At 28.3% G+C, this 17220-nt stretch overlaps 1 protein-coding gene across 1 annotated transcript; it reads left to right on the top strand.

Moving 5' to 3' along the window:
• The first annotated feature begins 4365 nt into the window (after positions 1-4365).
• Positions 4366-9266, top strand: LOC132938701 (histone deacetylase 3). The gene is made up of 3 exons (XM_061005690.1): positions 4366-5339; positions 5427-5614; positions 6189-9266. The coding sequence occupies exons 1-3, from the start codon at positions 4635-4637 to the stop codon at positions 6595-6597; spliced, it is 1302 nt and encodes a 433-aa protein (XP_060861673.1). The 5' UTR covers positions 4366-4634; the 3' UTR covers positions 6598-9266.
• The last annotated feature ends 7954 nt before the right edge of the window (positions 9267-17220 follow it).

Genomic DNA, 17220 nt, shown 5'->3' with positions numbered 1-17220 from the left:
CAGTGTAACACCCTATATAACCTACCTGGTACCTAGGTATATTATTATCAGGGTTCAGGACTTATAGCACTATAAGGCAGTAAAATATGCGCTTATATATGACCCAATAAACTTAAAAATATATGTACTAAAAATAAAAAAAAATATTAACAAAAAAAAGGATTTATTAGATAAAAATATAATTAATGAATTTAAGAAAATAAAATAAAATCTCTTAAAAATTGGGTTTCGAATGTTCTGAAAAAGAAATGCACATGTAAACATAATAATATAGTCATGTAAGTTAATATTTACTAAAAATTAGTTGTTGTTAATACAATTTTTACCTTTGTGATTGCATTGAACTATAAGGTGTTTTCGAACGTTTTCAAACTGGAAGGATCTACTATTATCGGCTAGAATAGACTTAAATGCAGATATATACAGATAGCTATACAAATAGCATTACTATGCTCAAAATTAATTTTTATAATTAATCGTTCAACATTTTAACTAATACATTTTGAACACTAATATTATCCATAAATTGTTACAAATCGTTGAATATGCGTCAGTATTGCAAAAAAAAAAATATTCAAAAACCTCCAAAATATGTAAAAATCTAACCTAATATTGAGTTTTATAAAATTATCGAATTCCGTGAATTTATAATTATTACAAAAATGTACCTAGGTACTTAATAAGGTATTAATAGTTTTTCATCATAGGTATACCTATATATATAACTATCATTTAATATCCAAAGTGGATAGGTACCTATCGACTATAAGGAGATTGACTACCTTCAGCGGGCTAGGGAGGATATGAGTCTGTATTATTTCTCATAAAATAATCTGTGAAATTTGATAAACTTATAGTTAATCAAAAAATCAACTTCTACAGTACAATACTATATACTTATTAAATTTCCATAGAGAAGTGTTGCATAAAAATCAAAACAATTGTTCCTTGTAAATAGTTTATTGGTGGGTAGCTAATTTTTAATTTTTATAGGTATTACAAAATCAAGGTCCCACATGTATTTGCAAACATCAAGAAAAAAATGAATCTATAGTGACGGGAGAGTATGAAAAAAAAATTAAAGATTTCCAAGCGCTATTTGATAGATTTCCATACCTGAAAGACGTGTTATGTAAAATGAATACTGATGAAATAAACAATTTGGTAAAAGAAAAACATAAAACTGTGTACGATTCGGATTATAATAAGCCAAATCAACACGGTTACAATATTAATGGTGTAAAAGAAAATTATGACGACGGTGACGACTTCAGCGACGACGATGGTGAACCATTCAAACGTGACGTAAGGATTAGATTGAAAACACCTCATGTACAAAGATCGGGTTTAAAATATTCAGGTATTTCGCCGCCGGAACCGTACGTAGTTCCAATTTCTGAATATCGTTCCACGATACATTCATTAGGTACGAAAATAATAAAAGAACAATTAATGGTTCCGCAAAAACAACATAATTTGATGAAAATGTAGGTACCTATGCATTTTAACTAGGTTTTAAAATATAAAATGCCAAATACATTCACGTTACTAAAATATGGTTCCTTGACTACTTATTTATTACTAATAATTATATATAATATTTTTGCATCGTTTCATATCTGTTGGTGTAATTTTATATGTATAGTAATTCACCATCATCGTCCCATACAATCATCTTGCCCCAACCAATATGGACAAGCTCTAACCATTGAGCTAGAATCCAGAGGAATATACTTAAAGGAAAATGTGATGGAAAATTGACGTACCTATTCAAATTGATATTCCTTCTTGTATAGACACTGTTGCTCTTAAAACAAAATTATATAGGTACTCGCGTAGAAAGTTTTTGGAGAACTTAAAAGCTTAAAATATGATTGTAATTAAGTACTTGTTAAGAGTACACTATAATATTATCTTTGATTATTTTATCAATTATTTTACTACCGCCTACCAGCCAACGTTAAACTTTACACTTTTTTTGCATCAGCTACAGTCCTACAGAGTCCTGTTAGATCCTAGAGTCTATACTTAAATTTTGTTTGAAAATAGAGTCAACCCATTGGTCCATTCAGACCTGGCGCCCTGGAACAGCTGCCCCATGTTGTCCCGTATGTTGATCCGCCACTTATTTGTAGTCTCCGTCTTACAATAAGTGCGTAACATAACAAATGTATGCTCAGCAGAACACGTGTAGCTTCGTTATAGTTTTAAAATTAGAGTGAATTGACCTATTATGAAACTTGATGGTAAGAATATTATCTGTGTTTGTATGTTAGTTTTTTATGATAGTTCAATTTTTTAGCAAGTTATGCGTATATATAATATGCCGTAAATTAAAAATGCTTATAACTCACTGAACTATAGTAAAAAACCAACGTACAAACACAGATAATGTTCTTACCATCAGGCATCAAGTTTCATAATAGGTAAATTCACTCTTATGTTTAAACTAACAAAGCTACAAGTGTTCTGCTGAGCGTAAGTTTGCTATGTTACGCACTGGTAAGACGGAGACAACAAATACCAGTGTTACGTCCTCTTAAATGTCTCGATCACCTCATTGACATTGTTATTTTATATTTTATGTCAATTTTTGCTCAATGAACATAATCAAGAGTCCAAATTATTATTTATTTATTATCATTGAGTAATGAGTATCAATGTTACTTTTAACTTTTAAATGTTTTATGATTTAAAAAATCAAAAACTTGTGAAGCTTAAGTCACGGCCCACCCGGCCCCCCTGTGCGAACGCCTGTGCCTAAGACATAGATTATAAAAAAAAACATGAAAGTTTAAATAATAAGTAGTAAACAATAAAAATCAATATTGTATTACAAAATAAATATTTTTTTTATTATTATTTTATATGATCATGGTTAAAATGTAAAAATTAATAAAAATTAACTATTGTATTTAGAATTAAATAATTAGTTAACAGAATGTGATTTATACGTTTGTATACCTATATTATTGTAACAAATTTCAAAGAATGAGTATTTCCATAAGTAGCTAAAAATTAAAAATCTATTTTAGAACGAGTAGTAGTAGTTCACTGTAGTTGAGTTATAACTTTTAAGTATTTAAAGTTTAGATGAGCGGAGCGTGGAATGGACAGTGGTACGCGGTTAGATATCCCGAAAAATGTTGGTCCACTACTTTGCTTCTCAAGGTATACTTTAACTCAATACTCATAAACTACTCATTGTAAATTTGGTTTTTATCTACCGAAATCTATAATAGATTAAATTAAAACTATATAATATGTTGTCATTCAAGAAAGTAAAAACTTAACAAATTATAAGGATAAAAAATAATTTAAAAAAAGTAAAAACACGTTGTTTTGTTACGACTTGAACCCATATAAAAAATATAATTTTAAAACCTTTAATACTTTTTGAAATATTGAAAAGGTTTGTGATTAAAGAATCACCTTCTATATATTATTTTAATTTATTATTATTAAGAGGACGCCCACACGCATGCGTGTTGTCTACGTCAAATCCCAGATAAAGTACAAATGTTAAATTATACTTTTACAATGAAATTATCTACCTTACTAACTGCCAACGAGGCACTTATTTCACTGTAAAAAATTAATATTTAGTTATAAGTTATAACCAAATGCTAAATCACATTAGTTTATTAATAGGTAGTTGTTGCAATGTTGCATATTATATTAATACTTTAATTATTATGTCAAGTATATTTAATAATTTTAATTTAACAATTTAACATATGGTTAGGTGGTACACATTATGTTATTACTATAATATCAAAAATACAATATAAGTACCTAATAAAAACAAACACAGTTTCATCAACTGCTCTTCTATCCTAAATTTATGTCAATGGGACGACCAATAAATAGTTTCAATATTAACCTAAATGGTTTATTTTAAATGAAACATTGACATTAATTTTTCACAAAGTTTATTCCTTTATACCATTTTTTGAACTTTTTTCTGTTGTTAAGCTCAATATCAATCTGCATGGATAAAAGTCAACTTATAAACATATACAAAAATAATTTGTATTACAACTGAACTTATGGCTTAAATACGACTTATAATATGAAATAGTATTATAAAGTGTGAGGTCTATGTAATAATTAATTATATTTATTTATTTAAATTTTGGTGAAATCAATTGTTGTTATCAAAATATCTGCGGCAGTTGTATTATGCGCGGTAAAATGAATCGGTTTTGAATCAGCCAATGAAAATGGGTTATTCTATATACAGTGCCGAGACCATGTACACTTTGTTAATATGCGACCGGGCGAGATACCTGCTAACATTTTGCGAACCAATTGCAAACAGTATCAGCCCATAACTGTTACTAACTTCCGAACCTAGAATTTCGTCGGTGCGGAGCGGGACTGCGACTTGTACTTTGTTGTTGTCGTTACTCGTTAGATTATAATTTTGTTTCTATCTTAGTCCGTGGTGTTTACTAAAACTAAATAATTATTAATCGTTAATTTACTGATGTCTGATGGGTAGGTACTTGAAACAATATAATTTTTATTTTACGTTAATTTAAATTCAATTGAAATGCGCTTGAATACGATCGTCTTGGAGTCAACCATTGTGTTATCTACGATTTTTGGAATGTTCTAATACTGCAATCGATATGTCTAATAAGCGAGTGTTTTACTTTTACAACCCCGACGTGGGCAATTTCCACTATGGGCCTGCACACCCTATGAAGCCACATCGTTTGTCGGTCATACACAGTTTGGTATTGAACTATGGTCTCTACAATAAAATGAAAATCTATCGACCTTACCGTGCTAGTGCTCACGACATGTGCCGGTTCCATCACGATGAGTACATTGAGTTCCTCCAAAGGGTAACGCCACAGAACTTGACCACGTACAGCAAATATTTGAATCATTTTAATGTGGGCGAAGACTGTCCCGTATTCGAAGGTCTATATGATTTTTGTTCCATGTATACGGGCGCTTCACTAGACGGGGCAATGAAACTAAACAAAAACTGTTGTGATATTGCCATCAACTGGTCGGGTGGTCTCCATCATGCCAAAAAGTTTGAAGCATCTGGATTTTGTTATGTAAACGATATTGTGATTGCTATTTTGGAACTATTAAAATATCATCCGAGAGTTTTATATATTGATATTGACGTACATCACGGTGATGGTGTCCAAGAAGCATTTTATTTAACAGATCGTGTAATGACTGTATCTTTTCATAAGTATGGCAACTGGTTTTTTCCTGGTACTGGTGACATGTACGAGATCGGAGCAGATGTTGGAAGATATTATTCTGTAAATGTCCCTTTAAAAGAAGGGATTGATGATTTTAGCTATTCTCAAGTATGTAAATTAAGATAAAACTAAAAATAATTATTAGGTACACATTACAATTTATACATTTTTTTTAAATAAACTTTATTATTTTAGGTGTTTAAACCTGTAATTCAACATGTAATGGATCTTTACCAACCTACAGCGATTGTTCTTCAGTGTGGTGCAGATTCATTAAATGGTGATCGTTTGGGTTGTTTTAATCTGAGTACTAAAGGACATGGAGAATGTGTTAAATTCATTAAAGATTTAAATGTACCTCTTTTAACAGTTGGTGGTGGAGGGTAAGTACATCATTCTTAACTCTTAAGTTACTAATAATATAAAAATCTGTTTAATATTTTAATAAAATACTGATGAAAATATACAATTCAATTAATCGGGTAATTAATGTAGAATAGACTATTTTCTATATTCTATAATCAATGGTATAACTTATATTTATAATTATTTTGACAAGACTTAATATTTATTTAGAATTGGATGGTTACAATTTATGTTTTATTTCTATTTTACGGGACATATTTTATTATTATCATTGTTTGATAAAAAATAATATTTTTAGTCATGCCCGAGACTCAAAAATTCTAACTATACGTTATTCTCCCTTACGTATAGACTTAATTAGTTCTAAAATGATTAAATATGCATACCTACCAATAAATCAATTTTTTTTAATTTATATTTATTACAATATTTTGTTTTTATATTTAATCAATAATATAAAAAATTTTTTATCATTCTAATAAGAAATATCTGAGTATGGCACTTCCTCCACCCCCACTATCTTATTCTAAACATCAATGTAATTGTTATATTAAATTATGTATATTATAATGTACCATTATCTGAATTTAGGTATACTTTAAGAAATGTTGCTCGGTGTTGGACATATGAAACATCTCTTTTAATTGATGAAGACATTAGTAATACAATTCCTGAACATGAATATCGTGACTATTTTGCTCCTGACTTTTTATTACACCCTGAAGTGGTAACACGACAAGAAAATGCCAACAGTAAACAATACTTGGAACTTATTGTTAAACATACCTATGATAACCTAAAAATGGTACAGCACTCGCCAAGTGTACAAATTCAAAATGTACCTGGTGATGCACTTCCTACCGAGGAATTTAATGCTATTGCTTTAGATGAAGTTGATCCAGATGTTAGACAATCACAGGTTGAACTTGATCGGAGAGTTGATGCACCAAATGAATTTTATCAAGATGACAAAGATCAGGATTTTGATGAAACTAGATAAATTGATTACTTAATAATTCTTGATAATTTGTTCAATATTTGTTTTAAATGTAAATATATTCAAACAGATCAGGGTAAACATTTTAATAAATTGAGAAAAAATGTTTAGTATTCAAACACATTCATTTTTAATATTTTTACATTAAGAGATAAAAAAAAAAAAATAATTATCTTATATGTGCGTGTGTTACCTTGTAAAGTTATAAGGTATATTTTTGTATGTTATAAAAACATGATTATAGAATATTTTTTTTTATAATTATACAACGTGTATAGTTCTGCGTTAAAATTTAAAATCAAATTATTGTACTTTGTAAATGTAAAGGAAACAATTAATTATATTAAATATACAGTATGATTAACAAAGCATTGCTTAGTAATTTTTAGTTTGGTAACAAAAATTATTAACACTCCTAATTATTGTTTGATATTATTGTATTGCATGCTTTGTACATCACCTATAAATAATTGTTTCAATAGATTTGTCAGTTTTATAATGTAATATATTGTATAAATGTATAATATTTGTATTCATAAACAAGACTAGTATACTTTAGTCTGACATTGAGTAAAGTTGTTAGGAAAATGTCCCACGGCTTCTTTCCCAAAAATTTAAAACTTAATCAGTTATCTTAAGCCCTTGTTGCTCATTTTGATAATTTGGAAACATATTATAATCACCTTAAAGCATGTTAATGCTTTTTATATTTGTTTAAGCTGGATCATTAGTACTATGCCCAATACCTGCACAAGATGATTTATCTGGTATTATAGGATTTATGTTGATGTTTTTTTTTGTCACAAATTCTATTTTGCGGTAAAACTTTGCTTATTTATTTGATAATAATTTTTACTGTTCCAACATTGTTGGTAGAACTGATGATTGTTTTGTATTTTTTGTTGATGTAATTGGTGTAGAAAGTGAGATTTCATTATTTTGTAGTAACATTATACATTTAAGAGTATCATATTAATATATAATATATCCGGTGTTTTACTCGCTAAATCTTTCACGTTTTTAACGTTTGCTTGGGTAGTATTAATTGGTGTAATTGTTATAATTTTAATATATCCTTCAGACAATTCCATATTTTCCAATTTTGGTGGTCGGTATTTAATTGACTTGTTGTTGTGGAGTGTCCAGCATCGGTGACTGATTTGATTACCTTGATTTTTGACTTATAAATTTTCATTATATTGCTCAGTTTTTGCTTTTGACTTATTACTCCCTTTAAAAAAATGTACTTGAAATTCTACAATGATGAATACTTGACATTATCATATCTATACATTTTTTTAAAAATATTTAATTGTGTTAGAAGATTTTTATTATTTATTGTATCAAAATCCATTTTTAATATCTAAATATGAAATACATTTTTTAATGGGCTTAGGTACATTCATAATTTATTATTCTCTCAAATTATATAAGCAAATTGAAATGGTTTTTTTTATAATTTATAAAATGTAATAAATAATTTGGTTTTACTTGAGGAATAATTTAAATAAATTAAAAATCATGTATCTATTTATTTGTATTATTTCAATGTATACATTGTATATAAAGTATCATTACTTGTAAGATATCTAGTAAAATTTAATTTTTCTATAATTTTTTTGTATTCTATTATTTGAAAAAGTTTGTATATTTTATAAACTATTAAATGTATAGACTGTATAGTAGTTGTGAATTTATGACGAACCTAGATTAAAAGTAAAATGTGAGTGTACTACTCAAAAAGCGTTAGGTATATTATTTTGTTAAAGAGACAATGCAACATTTCAAAAATAAAATCAGTTTGACCAGTATTATATCATTAAAAGTTTCGGAAATATATTTTAACTATAATGATTTAAGATTATAATTGAATGGATGTTGTAAAACATTTAGTTATATTGTAATACTTCATTTTAACTCTATACATTTTTATTTGGATGGGTTCAATGCATAGGTGGTCATTTGATTGTATTGTAGGGGGCTAGAATAATCCAATGTAAAGTAACCAGCCGGGGGTGAATATCTTAAATTTTTTAAATAATAGTGTAATAGATAATCATTAAAAAAAATAATGGTAATAATAACATTTTGAATAGTTTCAATGTGGGGGGAGGGCTATTGAAATTTCTGGGGACTGAGCCCACTGATGATCCCCTATGAGTATTTTTAGGAGGGCTGAAGCCTGAGACCCCTCCAGTCCCTTTAATATTGTAGGCATCTACAGACCCAGAATCCAGATAAAACCAGCAAGTTACCGAGGTTAACTCGGGGCTACATTTTGGTAAATTAAGTATTAAGCATAATTGTATACTAAATTACTAACCAATTTTAACTAGTTTTGGGCTGGTAAAAGTTTTAAGACTTGATGGGTCACCGGGTCGGTACATTCTCTTTCTGGAACTCGGCATCTATTCTGATTTAGATAAAACGTTAGGTGGTATTATTTATTATTATTTATTTCAATAAGTAATTTGTTTTGTCTGTTAAAATTGTAAAAATATAAATTGTAACTTATTTATTTTTGTTTGCACTAATTGTGTTGTTAGTTTAGAAATTATTATAATAACATAATATTAATGCTCATACTTTTAAGTCTTTAGTCACCAATCGCCATTAGTCGGTCTTGTATATAGTTTTATAATATACCTCTTCTATATAGTGTTTAGAACGTATGTGATTTTTAGCGTTTTCATTTCAATATTCAAAATTATAATAGAAATTAAAATTATTGGTATTAATAAAGGGGGAAGTGTTTAGTACTTGACACCAATTTGAGTACAAATAATAGTGGAAATGTTGGGAAGAATTAAAAAAAAAAACTGATTATTGTACATTTTACATTTTTATAAAAATAATATCTTAATCTTAAATGTAAATATAACAGAAGAAGTTCTGACTGCCTGATTATAATCAACGCAGAGCTTAAACTATGATACCTAGCGACTTGACATTTTCTTGGAATGATTGTATTATAATTTATAGTCTAGACTCTAGACGTGCAATAAGAAAATATTTTGAATAATTTTGGTTTTAAGGGACTGAAATAGGCAAAAAATATTTAGTTTATTTTATATTTAGCTTATGAACAATTAATAATATAATTTTGTTTATGTTTTTTTTTTGCTATTGGTTTTAGAAAATAAATTAGTTATTATGATTTTTAGCATATTCCATCTTGGCGTATTACAATCTGTATCGGGTAATGTGTATGTGTTACACTAAAACCTACACACTTACACTAATAAAACGCCGTATTTTATTTTAAGGGGCTCCAGTCGGTCGTGTTTTAAGGAAATTAATATAGACAATTTAACATGATGACATTAAAATGACTTGTAAGTGTGTGCAAAGTAAATGAACATTAGTATGTGTGAGTTTAATCGTTTTCGGTCAATATTTCCTAGAAATGCCCTTAATTATAACAGTTGTAGGCCCGCATAATCGCAGTAGGTGAGTTGATTCCAGAGACCTACTTGATGTATTAGTTGATTTCCGTGTCATTATTAGGTATGTACGAGTTGATTCCCGGGTAATTGTATGTCACGGTATACTAGTTATCTCATTACCAGATACCAATTTTTAAAAAAACAATGTGTTATACATTTTTATTAAATTACTAATTTTTTTTAGTAAGAATTATTTACCTAAATACTTAATTTTTTAATAATATTTTTTTAACAAAAAATTGAATGATTTAAAAAAAAAAAATAAAAAAATAAAAAACTAAAAAGAACAAAATTGTTGAGAAACTTGTCAGCTAACCTCCCCGGGGTGTTTCTTAAATTAGGCGAATAGGCTGATTATTTGACCAAATATTGATAACAATATATTATGGCCAGGGAATCAACTCATACGCAGCCCGCATAATACCGCCTGGTATATCGGTTGTTATTTAATATATTCGTTGGCAATTAACTACGCGTACGCGCAGGCATTGACAGATATTTTAAATTATGATCACCTATTTCAATTTTAAAATAAGTGACTTTTAGACCAATAAGCTAGACAAAACTGGAGAATTTGGTTTGACGGATCTTTCTTAGTTGTGAAAACGGATTATGATTGATTAACAAGTTTACTAGGTTTTGCCAGGGGTGATTTTTAATATTCCAATTATTGTTAGTGTCATGATGAATAATATCAATACAAAAATATCACATTTTTATCCTTGGATATCACAGTTGAAAAATAAATATTCAAAACCTAGTAAACTTGTTGATCAATCATAATCCGTTTTCAAAAATTAAATCCGTCAAACCAAATTTCTCCAGTTTTGTCTAGATTATTGGTCTAAGAGTCACATTTTTTTCTTTGACTGTAGCCCCCTTAATTGATAATTTCTTCCCAGGCAAAGTCAGGTATTATATCGTAAAAAAAATCACCGGATGGCAAATTGTATCCAATCCGCTGTAGGTTGGATCAAGTAAAAACGACAAACTTGATATTACTTTGAAGTTATAGAAATTATACACTTAGACGTATGCACCTCGTGTGGTCTGAAATCCACCACTTCCATATCTTGAGTCTTGCTTTTTTTATGGTACCACCATGCAGCGACGGACCGGCTAAATATTTAGGACCGAAAAATTACAGAGTGACAGACCCACCCAATATGGCGATATATTATAATAATTATTATTAATTGTCCATAAAAAACTTTTTTTTTTAGGAATTCTCTTATTTATAATTTAGTATAATATACGTTTAACATGTGAGTATAGGCACGTAACTTTTTTTATGACCACCCACATTACCAGCTATATTCACTTCCCAACCAGAAAAGATGCTGTAATAGAAAATCAAAGCACTTTCACTGCCTCAAAAAGTGACGACAGCAATGTCACAACACATTATTATAAAATCAATACATATCGTGATACGATTATACATTTATACGACAACAAACAACACAGACACGCAGTTAAATATTATCAAATAATTTTTTAATCCAAGTACATTGGCCCAGAGTTCTAATATTATGATAAGATCGGCCCACCACGTGGGAACTCTCCCGGTATCCCGGTGGGCCAAAACGTGCACTATAAGTGAAGCATTTTCCAAAATTCTTAAAGTGGTGCTTGCACAAGTATTCTGAGATTCAAGATGGCCGATGACAATTTTTAAGTTTTGAACACCATTACACCGAATATTAAATAACGAATTGAACAAAGTTTGAATCATATAGGAATATATTATAATATAGTTGGCATTTTTAACAGGTAACGAAGTGCTGCCCAGTGCACTTGGTTATAAATAAATTGTAAATAATTTTAATTTTTGAATACATATAAATAATAAATAATACATCATTATAAAGTGTGCGATTTTTGGATACAACGAAAATTATATCAAATGTCAATATGTCATATACCTAGAATAGGCATAAAATAGGTATATATGATGGTTCTAGGATTCCATTTCGCAAATGATATAGTTAGTAAGGCATTGGTTGTATCACAAGATAAATTATAATTCAAAATAGGTATACAGAAAATAATAATAATAATAATAATTATTAATTATAATATTACTTATAAATAATAGTTCGTATAATATTAAATTGGCTATTGGCCACACAGCATTTACATATGCATGAAGTGACAGAATATAGGTAGATACATGGACGCATAGACACATGGACGACGATGAGTGGGTTTATTTATAGTAATAATATTATGTACTATAATGTACAACATTGGAATCATATAACAATGATAATAAATATATCACAATAGTTACGATGCAACGACGTTTATTTATTATTTATTATTATTACTTATTATACTAGTATTATACTACTTTTATTTTATTATATTTATTACTTTTCAGGACTTTTATCTTCGGATATATTTTCCCCGGATATAATATTATTCCCCCCGCACATTTTGTCCCACGGATATATATTTTCTCTCGGATATGGTGTCCTCAGATTTTTTCCCTAGGATATTATATTCTTTTCCTTGGACTTTTTTTCTCGGATATTTGTTTCGTGTATATTTTTTCTCCCAATTTTGTACTCACGGGGATGTAATTCAGATCCCGACCCTCCCTCCTCCTAATTGAAATAAAAATGTTTTCATACTATTAAAACTTAGTATAATAATGAATAAAACGATACTATAATATATTATTTGAATAAATAATTAGGTATATTAAATAACAATATAATATTATGATAAAAATGTAGGTATATAACTTAAAAATAGGTACTTAAAACTTGTTTCATAATTTAATACCTACATGATATAAGTATACCCTAGATAATATTAAATTTTTCTTCTTTAAATTTTGATGATATGTCATTTCACTTTAATATTAAAAATAATAGAGTAAAACAAATTATTTTGAATGTAAAAGTTGCTGTTGCTTGTTATAGGAAGGTATGCGTTTACGAGACGGAAATAATACCTACTTTATACAGCCACGTGTAGATATAATAATATATAATATCCTCTAAATAAATTAATATATTTAAAACTGCAATTGTAATACCTATCTATGTCCTAGCCATGTATTATCAGACACCTCTGATATAATAGAATCTGATACTTAACAATTATTATTTGAGTGAGTAAGTATAGGTACCTAGGTATTTACTATTTAATAATTTAACAAAAATAAATATTTAATTTAATAATACTCAAATAATACCCGGGTTCTTAATAGTCAAATTAATAACTAATGAGTAATGTTAATAATATTATAATAGCTATACATACATGGCTACATATTATAAGTTGACGTTTATTACAAAAGTTTTCTAGCTTATTTACTACATAAAACATATTTACAAGTGATCTAAGAGTTATGATGTAAATGCAATAAACATATAACTATTTGTATTTGAAGACCAAATAAAAATAAGTAATAATTATAAAGTAATATAGGGTCCTTCCTCCTTAACAAATTTCTGGGTATGCCATGGTTTGAAGCGGACAATCCGCCTGGATCATGACGAGAGATATTATTTTTCAAGACTACAACTTAGTATTCACTATTTGTGGTGTAATTTTCAGTATGTAGTGTGCAGTTGACAAAGGATTTCCGTTTTTTCCGCAATCGTTTGTGGGGTGTTGATATCCATATTTCACACAACGCGGAAGTTACAACAGCAATTTATTGTATGCCCCAATGACTGACAGTTAAGACATTGAATGATGTTTTTTATTTCCGGGAATTTTCTACTTTTGTGCACGTATGAATGTATAATATGCAAAAGCAAAAAGATTTTTAAAAAATATGTTAACATTTATGTCAGATGATTTTTGATACGGGTAATTGTTTGTGCGAGTACCTACACTCATTGTAATGATATATATTTTGTAAAATATTTATTGGTTTTTATAGATTTAGATATTATGATAATATATATTACAATTTATTAATATCAAATCTGTAGAATACGTTTAATAAATTAATAGTAGTGTAGGTACCTTACCTCTACATATATAATAATCGAACCAAATCAACCAAAGGGATCAGTGATGTATATCAAAATAATATACGGCGTATGTTTTAAATAATTTTAAATAAAAATAGGGTTTCATTTTTGGAGGAAAAAAATAACGATTTTAAAATTTATGAATGCACATTCAATATTTTATTATACATGTAGACCTCATAAAGTAGGTGCTATAGCTAGTGAAATTGTTCTCGTGTTCAACGACGTACGATTTTCTTTCCGTCTCATTAAAAATTCCATCATTTTTTTTTTTGCATCTGCTTGTTACCACTCCATGATACCCTTTTTGATAACAACCACGTCGCCTACTTTTGTAACGAGAAAAAATATATACATGTATATACTGTATAATAATATACATACACTAATAATAAGGGAAAAAAGACGATGAAACAAAATGGGTGAAAAGTAAAATGACCTTCTGCAATATATATATTATACAATATGTTTACGGACTAAGATTATGCAAAAGTATTTAAAAGCATTTTGTTGACGTCAATGTTAAATAAAACTCGTAAAGTATCATTCAATATGAAAGTTAAGTACCCATTTTGTTCATAAGTAATAAACGATATTATTTATGCGTTTAGTAGGAACCTACCTATATTGGCTATTAGTGCGGGTCCATATTTTCATTAAAATATTTAAAAACCTATATTATAATCTATACTTACATATTATCAATATTGAAAGAGAGGTGTTATTTTGTTTTCAATTTTAAATAACATTTGAACATACCTTGTTGATGGCATTTCGAATTTAGATTTATTAGACTTAATTCTCAGCGGTCTAATATTCTATTTAATAGAAATCTAATAGAATCGTTTATGTTATTATGGTGTATATGGTCTACGTATCACGTAGAGATGTATCACGTATTCATAAACTATGATAGGTATATGATAGGTGCAACAATAGAATATGATTTTAATTATAATATCATAATTTATAATGTATAAAATTATGATAAAGACCCAAGAAATATTAAACAATTTTAAATTTTAATTCGTGAAATAATTACGTAACTTTTGTAAATTATTTTGTTACAATAATTGCTAACATGGCATTACACAAAGGGTCCAAAACGTAGAGATGATAAGTATTGTCATGTTGGTATTTAAATTTAATCTGTAGTATTTTGTGTAGGTTCCATAGGCGCAACTAGACCTCTAAAACGTGGGGTGCTATAGTATTTCATATCTTAAAATCATAAAATGTATGGTATTTCACTATAATAATGATAGTTAAACCTAAAAAAATAAGGGGTGCTAAAGACCCTTTTGCACCACCCTAGTTGCGCCAATAGACGAAGTTCTATATTTATGTAATATTATATTATTATCTACAGACTACAAATTTTGTCCATAAATATTATGAGATATAGTATATATATCTACCCATTTTTTTTACCTACTTTCCTGGAATTTGTTATGATATGGTAATAATAAATACTTTTCAGATTTGTCATGTCTGTATAACAGTGTAAATACCTATAGCTTACTCAACACTTCAAGACGTGTTGAAACTTGAAAGTCTGATATTTTACAAGGGCTGTCATAATATAATATAGTATGCGGTCTTTGATAGATACGGTCAAATCTTTTTTCTTTGGTTAACACTTTATCTTTATGACTTTCGATAACAATGCTTCGACATTTCTTAAAAGTACCTATGGACTCAGGAATCATACGCTCAGTACGTCACTTATTGCGAGACACTACAATTTATTCTACATATTATTTGGATTTTTAGCACTCACGTAGTCACACACTCGATATGTAGGCAAAATATTGTTATTAAATCATAAGTAGTGATGAATCAAACACCAATAATTATTAATTAGTAGAAATGTTTTAGCGAACAATTAAAATGTCCAATGTAATAATAGTGTGGAAGTGAGATGAATTTGTACATACACGTTAGGAAAGGGGCAAAGAAAGGAGAGTTGCAAACGAAAAGGATGTCCAGCAAATCAAACAACTTTTAGATTCTGAGCGGTGCGAGGGATCTATTGGTTTTACAATGGTGTTTAGTTTTTTTTTTTTATCCTTTATACAACATTTTTACCAGAAGGAATGCTTCGATTTTAACATAGAGTATCTTATCTTTTAGAAAATTGGATCAAGAAGGTAGTTTAGACAGGTCATTTTTCGATTTTCTCAATAGTTATTTAATTCCACTGGAAAAACTACCGACAAATTACGAAAAACCGCTAAAAATGGGGTTTTAATTTCTAACGCTTTGTTTATCGCCATAGAAACGAATAAAAAATTATAATATCAATTTAACTTACAGTCTATAATAAATAATAACAATATAAAATATCCAGACTGACAAACCGTCTCCGCTCAGAATCGTTTTTCTTATACAATGATATTAATCATTGAATTCAAGTTTAATATACTCCATTATACATTTACCCACTTGTAACCTACTGTACAGCAGAGCAACATCCACTTACCCACTTTTTTATATTTTTTTTGTGGAATGATACTATAAGATTTTTAATTTTATTTCTTTTAAAATTATAATTTTTTTTGCCGGTGGACCGCCTACTATTTGAAAGCCTTTACAAGTTGCAACGTATACAATTTATTATTTATCATCTATGTCTATAATTTAATTCATATATTTATAATAGTACCTACCTACAACTGCTACCATTGAGTAGTAAAATCTATACCAAATAGCAAATAGTACCTAGTGTATAAGCTATAACTAATTTATGCAGTTCATGTTTATTCAAGGTATTTATACAAATATACAATGTTATCGAGGTTATGAATAATGTTTAACATAGGATTATGAATTCCGATTAATAAAAGTTTAAAAAAAAAATAAATTTGTTTTAGTTCAACAATATATATATTTCTAGTCCACAAAATGTATATAAAATACATTTTATTTAAGTATGTTTAGGTAATACCTGCTATAGGAAATGTTTTAATACCTATTATTAGTTTTGGGAAAATAAAGATAAGTTACCAACTACTACTTATACTCACAAAATAGTTTGTAGGTATTTTAAATTATTCAAACTTTTAATACTACTTTTGTATTAGGATGTCCAGTTAGCCATTTCTAAAAATCGTAGATGTAGATATAGCCAGGTAGGTAGTTACTATAGAAACTTCACTGAAAAATATTACAATACATATGACTAG

This window comes from Metopolophium dirhodum, chromosome 2, assembly GCF_019925205.1.
Source record: "Metopolophium dirhodum isolate CAU chromosome 2, ASM1992520v1, whole genome shotgun sequence".
Classification (NCBI taxonomy): domain Eukaryota; kingdom Metazoa; phylum Arthropoda; class Insecta; order Hemiptera; family Aphididae; genus Metopolophium; species Metopolophium dirhodum.
This window is presented reverse-complemented; position numbering and strand designations above follow the sequence as displayed.

Excerpts from the sequence above, each read along its gene's own strand:
- LOC132938701 (XM_061005690.1), top strand. The coding sequence starts at position 4,635 with ATGTCTAATAAGCGAGTGTTTTACTTTTACAACCCCGACGTGGGCAAT. Across the intron at positions 5,340-5,426 it reads ATGATTTTAGCTATTCTCAA|GTGTTTAAACCTGTAATTCA; the intron begins GTATGTAAATTA and ends TTATTATTTTAG. Across the intron at positions 5,615-6,188 it reads TTAACAGTTGGTGGTGGAGG|GTATACTTTAAGAAATGTTG; the intron begins GTAAGTACATCA and ends ATCTGAATTTAG.